The sequence below is a fragment of the Mauremys mutica genome, chromosome 9 (genome assembly GCF_020497125.1).
Source record: "Mauremys mutica isolate MM-2020 ecotype Southern chromosome 9, ASM2049712v1, whole genome shotgun sequence".
NCBI lineage: Eukaryota > Metazoa > Chordata > Testudines > Geoemydidae > Mauremys > Mauremys mutica.
In genome coordinates, this window is record NC_059080.1 from 56,039,948 (window position 1) to 56,052,770 (window position 12,823).

At 44.0% G+C, this 12,823-nt stretch overlaps 1 protein-coding gene across 3 annotated transcripts in view; it reads right to left on the reverse strand.

Moving 5' to 3' along the window:
* The window catches only part of PCCB (propionyl-CoA carboxylase subunit beta), a 76,254-nt gene that overhangs the window by 13,551 nt on the left and 49,880 nt on the right, over nucleotides 1–12,823 (reverse strand). For all 3 annotated transcript variants that reach the window (XM_045030391.1, XM_045030393.1, XM_045030394.1), the window contains exon 10: nucleotides 12,445–12,568. In XM_045030391.1, the coding sequence (XP_044886326.1) occupies nucleotides 12,445–12,568 (124 nt within the window). The remainder of the gene's footprint in view (nucleotides 1–12,444; nucleotides 12,569–12,823) is intronic.

Sequence of the window (12,823 nt, forward strand, 5' to 3'; positions counted from 1 at the left end):
CATTAATAAAAAGATTAAATAAGATTGGTCCCAAAACCGATCTCTGAGGAACTCCACTAGTAACTTCCCTGCAGCCTGACAGTTCACCTTTCAGTATGACCCGTTGTAGTCTCCCCTTTAACCAGTTCCTTATCCACCTTTCAATTTTCATATTGATCCCCATCTTTTCCAATTTAACTAATAATTCCCCAAGTGGAACCGTATCAAATGCCTTACTGAAATGGAGGTAAATTACATCCACTGCTTTTCCTTTGTCAAAAAAAACTGTTACCGTTTCAAAGAAGGAGATCAGGTTGGTTTGGCACGATCTACCTTTTGTAAAACCATGTTGTATTTTGTCCCAATTACCATTGGCCTCAATGTCCTTAACTGCACCTCTACCTCGATATAACGCTGTCCTTGGGAGCCAAAAAAATCTTACCGCGTCATAGGTGAAACAGCATTATATCGAACTTAATTTGATCCGCCGGAGTGCACAGCCCCGCCCGCCCTGGAGTGCTGCTTTACCATGTTATATCCAAATTCGTGTTATATCAGGTGGCGTTATAACAGGATAGAGGTGTATTTTCTCCTTCAACATTTTTTCCAAGACCTTGCATACTACAGATGTCAAACTAACAGGCCTATGGTTACTAGGATCACTTTTTTTTCTTTTCTTAAAAATAGGAACTATGTTAGTAATTCTCCAGTCGTAAGGTACAACCCCTGAGTTTACTGATTCATTAAAAATTCTTGCTAATGGGCTTGCAATTTCATGTGCCAGTTCCTTTAATATTCTTGGATGAAGATTATCTGGGCCCCCTGATTTCGTCCCATTAAGCTGTTTGAGTTTGGCTTCTACCTCGGATGTGGTAATATCTACCTCCATATCCTCATTCCCATTTGTCATCCTACCATTATCCCTAAGCTCCTCATTAACCTCATTAAAGACTGAGGCAAAGTATTTGTTAGGTATTGGGCCATGCCTAGATTATCCTTAACCTCCACTCCAGCCTCAGTGTTTAGCAGTTCCACTTTTTTCTTTCTTTGTTTTCTTCTTATTTATATGGCTATAGAACCTTTTACTATTGGTTTTAATTCTCTTTGCAAGGTCCAACTCTACATGGCTTTTGGCCTTTCTCACTTTATCCCTACATGTTCTAACCTCAATAAGGTAGCTTTCCTTGCTAATCCCTCCCATCTTCCACTCCTTGTAGGCTTTCTGCTTTTTCTTAATCACCTCTCTGAGATGCTTGCTCATCCATCTTGGTCTACAACTCCTGCCTATGAATTTTTTCCCCTTTCTTGGGATGCAGGCTTCTGAGAGTTTCTGCAACTTTGACTTGAAGTAATTCCAGGCATCCTCTGCCTTTAGAGCCACAAGTTCTTCAGTCCAATCCACTTCCCTAACTAATTTCCTTAACTCTTTAAAGTTAACCCTTTTGAAATCAAAAACCCTAGTCCCAGATCTATTTTTTGTTTATCCTTCCATCTAGTTTGAACTGAATTAGCTTATGATCACTCGAACCAAGGTTGTCCCCTACAACCATTTCTTCTATGAGGTCCTCATTACTCACCAAAACCAAATCTAAAATGGCTTCCCCTCTTGTTGGTTCTTCAACTACTTGGTGAAGAAATCCATCAGCTATCGCATCCAGGAAAATCTGAGCCCTATTATTATTATTAGCACCTGTCCTCCAGTCTATATCTGGGAAGTTAAAGTCTCCCATGATCACACAATTCCCATTAGTACTTACTTCATTAAAAACATAAAGAGGTCTCTATCCATATCCAAATTGGATCCCGGTGGTCTGTAGTACACCCCAAGCACTATCTCAGAGGAGGCTCTAGTAGCTTTCTTTCCCAATGTGATTTTTGCCCAGACAGACTCTGTCTTATCCATTCCATCGCTTTTTATTTCTTTACAGTCTACCTCATCATTTATATACAATGCTGCTCCACCACCTTTGCCTTTATTTCTATCTTTCCTAAACAGCACATAGCCTTCAATACCTGTACTCCAGTCATGACTACTATTCCACCATGTTTCTGTTATCCCTATAATATCTGGTTTCACTTCCTGCACCAGTAGCTCATATGTCTCCACATCCAGTGTAAAACCACAACTTTACTCTGACACGCATAGCAACACCAGCATTTTCAGTTCATACAGTCAGAATTTAAGGCCACATGAGACCACCAGATCATCTAGTCTGACCTTTTGTATGTCACAGGTCACCACCACTACTCAGGACCCACACACTGACCCAATGACTGAAATAAGACCAAATTAAAATGAGATCCACAGGCAGAGAATAGGAGGGAGTGAGATGCACTAGCGCTTGAGGCCCTTGCAATTGCAGGGAAATGATTAAGTGAGATATCTGCAGTGTTGTAGCTGTGTCAGTCCCAGGATATTAGTGACACCAGGTGAGTGCGGTAATATTTTATTGTAGCTGAGCTAGACAAGCTTTTGACCTACACAGAGCTCATCTTCAGTCTGGGAATGGCACTCAGCATCACAGCTAAATACAAGATCAAACTGATAGTTTAGCATAAGTAGTTAGATATAGTCTAAGGGAACATTCCAGGTGAAGTGGTCCATTAATTAGATCCAGATAATTCCTGCAAGTGCCCCATGCTACAGAGGAAGGTGAAACTCCCCCAAGGTCACTGCCAATCTGACCTGGAGGAAAACTACTTCCCAACCCCACATATGGTGATCAGTTAAATCCTGGGCATGTAAGCAAGAACCAGTCAAGCCAAGCACCTGAAAGAGAGAATGCTAGGTACTACCTGAGAGCCCTGGCCCACCCCATGCAGAGTCCCATCTCCAATCATGGTCATCCCTGATGCTTCACAGAAAGGAGATAAAAAATCTCCCAGAATACACTGGGCAAGGGGGGAGAAGATCCCTTCCTGACCCCTTCCATGTGGCCAGCTGAAACTCTGAAGCTTGAGCTTTAGGAAAAAAAGTTACCTTTTCCGTAACTGGTGTTCTTTGAGATGTGTTGTTCATGTCTATTCCACAATAGGTGTGCGTGCCTACCATGTGCACCGGTGCCGGAAGATTTTCCCCTAGCAGTACCCATGGGGGGGGGGGGGAAGTGACCCCTGGAGTGGCGCCTGCCTGGCGCAGTATAAGGGGAGCTGTGCGCTCCCCCCACCCTCAGTTCCTTCTTGCCAGACAACTCCGATAGAGGGGAAGGACAGTGGGATGTGGAATAGACATGAGCAACACATCTCGAAGAATGCCAGTTATGGAAAAGGTAACTGTTTTTAATTCGAGTGATTGCTCATGTGACTTATGAGGAGAGGCTGAGGGAACTGGGATTGTTTAGCCTGCAGAAGAGAAGAATGAGGGGGGATTTGATAGCTGCTTTCAACTACCTGAAAGGGGGTTCCAAAGAGGATGGATCTAGACTGTTCTCAGTGGTAGAAGATGAGACCATTACTCCTTGTTCTGTCAAGTTGCAGAGGGGGAGGTTTAGGTTGGATATTAGGAAACACTTTTTCACTAGTAGGGTGGTGAAGAACTGGAATGGGTTACCTAGGGAGGTGGTGGAATCTCCTTCCTTAGAGGTTTTTAAGGTCAGGCTTGACAAAGCCCTGGCTGGGATGATTTAGTTGGGTTTGGTCCTGTTTTGAGCAGGGGGTTGGACTAGATGACCTCCTGAGGTCCCTTCCAACCCTGAGATTCTATGATTCTATGATTCCACAGTAGGTGATTCCAAGCTATATCTGTTGGAGGTGGGTAGGAGTTCACAAGTTCCCGGGACAGAGGACAGCCCTGCCGAACTCTGTGTCATCCCTGGTTTGGGAAACAATTGCATAGTGTGAGGTGAACATGTGAACCGACGACCATGTGGAGGCCCTACAAATGTCCTGGCTGGGGACGTGGCAACGAAGGCAGCCGACGAGGCCTGTGCCCAGGTTGTGTGCCCTCACAATGGGTGGTGGGGGAACACCCGCCAGCTCGTAACAGGAACAGATGCACGAAGTGATCCGATTGGAAAGCTGCTGGGTGGAAATCAGCTGGCCCCTCGCATGCTCACCTGAGGTGACAAACAGTTGCGAGGACTTTCTGAATGGCTTAGTCCACTCAAGGTAGAAAGCCAGAGCCCGTCGCACGTCGAGCGTGTGGAGGCAGCGTTCCTGACTGGAAGCATGAGGCTTGGGGCAGAGGACCAACAGAAAAATGTCCTGACCCATGTGGTAGGCGGAGACCACTTTCAGGAGGAACGCGGGGTGTGGGCGGAGCTGGACCTTGTCCTTATGAAAGTCTGTGTACGGCGGTTCGACGGTCAGGGACCTGAGCTCTGAGACTTGCCTGGCCAACGTGATAGCAACCAGGAAGGCCACCTTCCACGAGAGGTGAGACCAGGAGCACATGGCCAGTGGTTCAAACGGGGGCCCTGTGAGATGAGCCAACACCAGATTCAGATCCCACTGTGGAACCCGGGGGTCTAGAATACGGGAAAAGACGGTCTAGACCCTTAAGGAACTGGCCAGTCATAGCATGGAAAAACACTGTGAGTCCTTGCACTGGCAGGTGGAAGGCCGATATGGTCGCCAGGTGCACCTTGACGGACGAAGGCACCAGGCCCTGGGCCCTCAGGTGGAGGAAATAATCAATGATAAGCTGGATCGGGGTGGTCACTGGGAGACACCCTGGTCTGCCGCCCACCTAGAAAATCAGGACCACTTCGCCAAATAAGCACGGCAAGTGGAGGGCCATCTACTTTCGAGGAGGACGTGCTGAACTTCCTCTGAGCACGTTCTTTCTTTTCCACCTAACCATTGAGCAGCCACGTCATAAAGTGAAGAGCCGCTAGGTTGAGATGGAGGAGGCGGCCGTAGTCCTGTGAGAGCAGGTCTGTGCGGAGCGGCAACGGTCATGGCGGAGCTACTGCCAGGCCTGTGAGGGTCCTGTACCAATACTGCCTGGGCCTTGTCCGACTTTATCTTCTCCAGGACCCTGCTGATTAGAGGGAACAGGGGGAAGGCATAGAGAAGCCGGCCTGACCAAGACAGGAGAAAGGCGTCAGAGATAGCGCTCCTCCCCAGGCCCCCCCAGAGCAGAACCGGGGACTATATTCAGGCCTGTCTGCAAAGGTCTATACTTTAAGAATTTAGGTGTATTCTTATCACTAAGCTAGTTATAGAGGTATAAAAGAAACAATCAAAATCACTGTCTGCCGGTGTAAGGGCCTTCTCCTACAGTGACAGTCTGAGGCCCTGTTCTTTGGCTAAGCAGCAGAGGCCAGCCATAAGCTGGGAAGCGTATGGTCACATCCTTACGTTCTAAACTAGTCACATTGAAATAAGGCGCTATTGGGCTGTTAGGAATACAATCCTGTCCTGATATTCCTATCACCTCCAGAGAAAGGGAAGAGCCTAGAAAATGTAAAAGGAAACTTAGTTTGATAGCATCCTCATCTGGCAAGAACTCACTTATCAATAGTTGGGATGTGAAATCCTCATTTCTGTACTGTTCTATCACTGTAGTCTCCACTTCCCTATTGTTTGTCTGTATAATCTCTGTCTGGTTCTGCGATTGTTTCTGGCTGCTGTATAATTAATTTTGTTGGGTGTAAACCAATTAAGCTGGTGGGATATAACTGGTTAAATAATCAGGTTACAATATGTTAGGATTGGTTAGTTAAATTTCAGTAAAATGATTGGTTAAGGTATAGCTAAGCAGAACTCAAGTTTTACTATATAGTCTGCAGTCAGTCAGGAAGTAAGGGGGGGATGGGAACAGGGAATGGGGGTGGGTGAATTGGAATCATGTTTCGCTAAGGGGGGGAAATGGGAACAGGGACATAGGCAAGGCTCTGTGGTGTCAGAGCTGGGAAGGGGGACACTGAGGAAGGAAAGGAATCATGCTTGCTGGAAGGTTACCCCAATAAACATTGAATTGTTGCACCTTCGGACTTCGGGTATTGTTGCTCTCTCTTCATGCGAGAAGGACCAGGGAAGTGAGAGGGTGGAGGAATAAGCCCCCTAACAGGGACGAGCTACAGCAAAGCAGTTCCGACGCACCTTCGCTGGTGGCAAGAAGGAACTGAGGGTGGGGGGAGCGCACAGCTCCCCTTATACCACGCCAGGCAGGCGCCACTCCAGGGGTCGCGGGGGGCACTCCCCCCCTACAGGTACTGCTAGGGGAAAAGCTTCCAGCACCGGTGCACGTGGCGAGCATGGACACCCACTGTGGAATACACATGAGCAATCACTTGAAGAAGAACATAAACCAGAAATGAGCCCTACAACTGTTGAGCTTTAACCTCCACTCACACATAACTCCTTCATACAACTGTACTCATAAATTTGTCCAGCTCTCTCTTAAAACTAATTAAGTTGTTTGCCTGCACAACTTCTATTGAGAGGCTGTTCCAGAACCTCACTCCTCTGATGGCTAGAAACCTTCTTCTAATTTCCAGCCTGAATTTGTTCTGGCCAGTTTATATCCATTTGTTCTTGTGCCAACACTGTCTTTTAGCTTAAACAGCTCTTCACGCTCCCTGGTTTTTACCTCTCTAATGTATTTATAGAGAGCAATCATATCCCCTCTCAGTCTTCTTTTTGCTAGACTAAACAAGTCAAGATCTTCCAGTCTCCTCTAATAAGACAGACTCTCCATTACCCTGATCATCCTAATACGTCTTCTCTGCATCTGTTCCACTTTAATCTTTCTTGAACATGGGTGACCAGAACGGTACACTATATTCCAGATGAAGTCTTACCAGTGCCTTGTACAAAGGCATTAATAAGTCTCTCTTTCTACTGGAAATGCCTTGTCTGATACATCCTAAGAGACACATTTGCTTTTTTACAGCCTCATATTGGTGCTCCTAGTTACCTTATGATGGACTCTCACACCCAGGTCTCGCTCTTCCACTGATGCTTCCAGCTGATGTAGCACAAATTCTTATTATTGGACCCTAAGTGCATGACCTTGCTCTTTGTACTTTTTAATTTCATCCCATTTCTATCATTCCAGTCTTCAAGATCATCCAGATTTTCCTGTATAATATTCTGATTCTCCTCTGCATTGAAGATGCCTCCCAACTTTGTTTCATAACCCAATTTCATTAGTACACTCATACTTTTTTGAGCCAAAGTCTTTAATAAAAATATTGAATAAGATTGGTCCCAAAACCGATCCTTGAGGAACTCCACTTATAATAACTCCCCTCCAGCCTGACAGTTCACCTATCAGCATAACCTTCTCCCTTTTAGCCAATTCCTTCTCCATCTTACAATGCTTTTACTGATCCCCATCTTCCCTAATTTAACTAATAATTTCCCATGTGGTACTATGTAAAATGTTTTCCTGAAGTCCAGGTATATTACATCTATTGCACTTCCCTTATCTAAAAAAAATCAGTCAGTTTCTCAAAGAAGGAAATCAGGTTAGTCTGGCATGATCAAACTTTGGTGAACCATGTTGCATTACCTCCCCTTTACCATTTACCTCCATGATGTAATTTATTTCTTCCTTCACAATTTGCTCTAAAACCTTGCATACTACTGGGGTGAGACTAACAGGTCTGCAATTGCCCAGATCACTTTTCTTCTCTTTCTTAAATAGAGTATGAAGTTAGCTATTCTCCAATATTATGGTTCTACCCCCAAATAATACATTTATTAAAAATCCTTGCTACTGAACTAACAATCTCATGTGCCAGTTCTTTCAGTATTCTAGTTATTTAGTCCCCACCCCGATTTCAGTGCATTAAGCTCTAAATTTTTCTTCCACCTCAGAGATGGTCATTTCAATTTCTAGACGCTCATTTCCATCAGCTGCATTGCATCCATGCACGTGTTCCACATTATCATCGTTATTCAAAACTGAGGCAAAGTATTCATTTTAATTTTATAACCCTGCATAGCAGCCCAACCTCATCCTTATTTATTCTATTTATAGAACTAAAAAAAAACTAAAAAAAAAATTATTTTAATTTCCTTGGCCACAGCTAATGCAGCTTGACTTTAGCAATTCTCACTTTATTCCTACATTTTCTAACCTCCATGATGTAGCTTTCTTTGCTAATCGACCACCCTTTGCATTCCTCATAGCCTCTCTGCCTACTCCTAATAACCTTTTTGAGGTGGTTACATCCACCTGGAGCCTCTCTCGCCTTTTCTCCCTTTCTTGGGATGAAAATTTCAGATAGTTTTTGTATAACTGATTTGAAGAAATTCTAAGTCTCATCCACAGTTAAGTCCTTGAGCTCTTCAGTCCAGCTGATTTCTTTAACTAATTCCCTTAATCTCTGAAAATGCCCTTTTGAAATTAAAAACCATAGTTGATGACCTTGTTTTAGTTAGCCTTTAATTTAAAAATTGAATCAACCTGTTATCACTTGATCCAAAGTTCTTTCCTAAGACCAGCTCTGCTATTATGTCCTCGCTACTTGCTAAAACACTCAAAGAAGTTTCCATGCCAAAAAACAAATAAAACGTATATATTTTATCATATTTAATCTATACAAAACCAATACAGAACAGAGATAGCCTTGAGCTTTTAGACATCTTTGCCAAAATTAAAAATTGAATCAAAAGCAAAACAGCAGTAAAAACTGCTAATTTGCTCAGGTACCAGTAAGATAGTTAGCAATTTAACTCAGCAAATGTTTGTATTTGATCAAGTTGTTCTTCAGAAAAAGAACCACCATGGGTAGTCATATGACCATCTATTTGTCTCAAAAATGTAATTTACCACATGGAGACAAAATCATTTAACACAGGGAACAAAACTCCCTTCAAAGTAACATAAGAATTCCCATACCAGCTCAGATGAGGGATCTATCTTTAAGAAAGGGGAAAAAAAGTGATCTGGGCAACTACAGGCCTGTCAGTTTGATATCTATAGTATGCAAGGTCTTTGAAAAAATTTTGAAGGAAAAAGTAGTCAAGGACATTGAGGTCAATGGTAATTGGGACAAAATACAACATGGTTTTACAAAAGGTAGATTGTGCCAAACCAACCTGATCTCCTTCTTTGAGAAGGTAACAGATTTTTTAGACAAAGGAAATGCAGTGGATGTAATTTACCTCCATTTCAGTAAGGCATTTGATATGGTTCCACATGGGGAATTATTAACTAAATTGGAAAAGATGGGGATCAATATGAAAACTGAAAGGTGGATAAGGATCTGGTTAAAGGAGAGACTACAATGGGTCATACTGAAAGGTGAACTGTCAGGCTCAAAGGAGGTTACTAGTGGAGTTCCTCAGGGATCGGTTTTGGGACCAATCTTTTTATTACTGACCTTGGCACAAAAATGTGGGAATGCGCTAATAAAGTTTGCGGATGACACAAAGCTGGGAGGTATTGCCAATACAGAGAAGGACCTGGATATCATACAAGAAGATCTGGATGACCTTGTAAACTGGAGTAATAGTAATAGGATGAAATTTAATAGTGAAAAGTGCAAGGTCATGCATTTAGGGATTAATAACAAGAACTATTGTTATAAGCTAGGGAGGCATCAGTTGGAAGTAACAGAGAAGGAGAAGGACCTCGGAGTATTGGTTGATCACAGGATGAGTATGATCCGCGAATGTGATATGGCCGTGAAAAAAGCTAATGCGGTTTTGGGATGCATCAGGCAAGGTATTTCCAGTAGAGATAAGGAGGTGTTAGTACCATTATACATGGCACTGGTGAGACCTCATCTGGAATACTGTATGCAGTTCTGATCTCCCATGTTTAAGAAAGATCAATTCAAACTGCAACAGGCTCAGAGAGAGGCTACTAGGATGATCCGAGGAATGGAAAACCTGTCTTACGAAAGGAGACTCAAAGAGCTTGGCTTGTTTAGCCTAACCAAAAGGAGGCTGAGGGGAGATATGATTGCTCTCTATAAATATATCAGAGGAATAAAACCAGGGAGGGAGAGGAATTATTTAAACTCAGTACCAATGTGGACACAAGAGCAAATGGATATAAACTGGAAGTTTAGACTTGAAATTAGATGAAGGTTTCTAACCATCAGAGGAGTTAAGTTCTGGAACAGCCTTCCAAGGGGAGTAGTGGGGGCAAAAGACATATCTGGCTTCAAGACTAAGCTTGATAAATTTATGGAGGGGATGGTATAATTGGATAGCCTAATTTTGGCAATTAATTCGTCTTTGACTACTAGTGGTAAATATGCCCAATGGCTTGTGATGGGATGTTAGATGGGGTGGGATCTGAGTTACTACAGAGAATTCTTTCCTGGGTGTCTGGCTGGTGAGTCTTGCCCACATGCTCAGGGTTTAGCTGATCGCCATATTTGGGGTTGGGAAGGAATTTTCCTCCAGGGCAGATTGGCAGAAGCCCTGCGGTTTTTTTGCCTTCCTCTGCAGCGTGGGGCACAGGTCACTTGCTGGAGGATTCTCTGCACCTTGAAGTCTTTAAACCATGATTTGAGGACTTCAATGGCTCAGACACAGGCTTGATACAGGAGTGGGTGGGTGAGATTCTGTGGCCTGCATTGTGCAGGAGGTCAGACTAGATGATCATAATGGTCCCTTCTGACCTTAAAGTCTATGATTCTATAATCCAGTAACAGCAACCTACTAGAGAGATGTCAGAGAAATATGAAAGGGAAATAAGGGCTAATCCCCATCAGTTAATTACAGATTATTGTATGCCCTGAAACACAAGGGTTTATAGCCTTTCCACATTTTTTCATCTTTTAAAAAGAATCCTTACTATGGTAACTCCAGATTTGCTTATTATCAAACAAAATGTCTAATGTCTGTTCAGCTCTTGACCTCAATTCATTATACATAGATATAATGGCAATAAGCTCCACAGGCTAGTTGTGTGTTATGTGAAAAAGCACATCATTTATCAGATTTCAATTTGCTGGCTATTGATTTCACTGAATGCCTCCTTGTTTGTTTACTGTGAGAAAAGATGACTAGAGGTGCCTGAACTGCCCTCTCCATACTGTTTATTTGATATAACTTTATCATGTCCCTCAGATTCGCCATCTTGCTCAACAAAATGGTTCTAATCTTTTCATTCATTCTTCAGATGGCAGTTTTTCTATGTCCCTAGTCATTTTCGCTGGCTGCCTGTGAATCCTCTCTCTTTCAGCTGTGTCTAGGGTTGCCAACTATCTAATTGCACACACCCAAAGACTTGTGCCCTGTCCCTTCCCGAGGCCCCGCCGCTATCCTGCTCCTTCACCGAGGCCCCGTCCCCCACTCACTCCATCCCCCCTGCCTCCTTTGCTTGCTCTTCCCCACCCTCACTCGCTTTCGCTACGCTGGGGCAGGGGGTTGAGTCCGAGGAGCGGGTGCGGGCTCTGTGAGAGAGTTTGGGTGTGGGCTCTGGGCTGGGGTGCAAGAGGGAATGTGGGTTCTGGGAGGGAATGCGGGATGGAGTTTGAGTGTGGGAGGGGGAGTTTGGGTGCGGGCTCTGGTCTGGGTCAGGTGTACAGGAGGGGATGAGGGGTGCAGTGCTTACCTTGGGCAGCTCCTGAAAGCGACTGGCACATCCCTCTGGCAGCAGCTCCTAAGAGGGGGAGCCAGGGGGTCACTGTGCACCACTGCCCACAGGCACCGCCCCTGCAGCTCCCTTTGGCCGCAGTTCCTGGCCAATGGGAGCTGCGGAGTCAGTGCTTGGGCTAGGAGCAGCACGTGGAGACCCCCTGTCCCCTCTCACAGGGCCGCAAGGACATGCTGACTGCTTCTGGGAGTGGCATGGAGCCAAGGCAGGTAGGGAGCCTGCCTTAGCTCCACTGCACCACCGGAGTTTTAGCGCCCAAAATCTCCTGGTTTGGCTGAAGTCGCCTTCAGGAGACTCCCAGCGAAAGCGGGAGGGTTGGCAAACCTAGCTGTGTCTGTTTGGCTAGGAAGCCCAAACGTCATATTCCATGTGATGAGGTACCACTGATGTATAGTATGGATTTAGAATTCTTTCAGTAGTATCCTCTCTCATTTATTATGCATCCTTAGCTGCACATTGAGCAGAGGTTTTCAATGAGCTGACCAGTAAGATGCATGTTGTCTTTTCTGAGTGGTAGCAGTTGAGAATAGTTTTTATTCCAGACAATATAAATCATCTTACACTGGTCAACATGGAATTTTATCTGCCATCATGCTATGCTGCCCATCTAACGAGTTTTGCTTAGTCCCACTGAAGTTTTTCATTGGTTTCTCTAATATTGACACAAAATTATTTAGGCTCATAATCTGCAAATTTTGCCATTGTTTACCCCGCTTTTCCAGATCATTAATGTGTGACATAAAATGCTAGTCCTACCACAGAACCTATTCCACTATTAAACTTTTAGGGGAAAGTAAATCATAGACCCAACTTTTAGACACTCAAAGTACACCTAGTTACTATGGTGACATATGTCCTCCCAATGTGTGTAATAAACAAAACACAATTAGCAGGCAGCTTACAAACACCCTTTTGTTAGAAATATATATTCCTAGCACCAGACAGCTAGCTCCTACCTGATGCCACTTTGGGTTGATTACCCAGTATTCCAACAGTTCTTCCATTCATCCTTGCAAATCCAACAATCATGTTCCTAGCATAGGAGGGCATGATTTCAAAGAATTCCCTCTCGTCAACAATCTGCAAGAATGAGATTTAGACAGAATCCTCAGGGCTAGATGCTGGGAGTTACAACAATATCAATGTTACAGAGAAAGAAAAAACACTGCTTGGGAATTAGAAGGTTTTAAAAATGAATATCTCTTTCCTTTACAAATGCATACGTCAATATGTTTTTGATGCTGCATTTACTATTGAATATATTCTATCAGAGTGCTCCTTCAGCATGACACCAAAGCAAACCTTTTAAAGTATTCCCCTGTAATAAGGGCACTT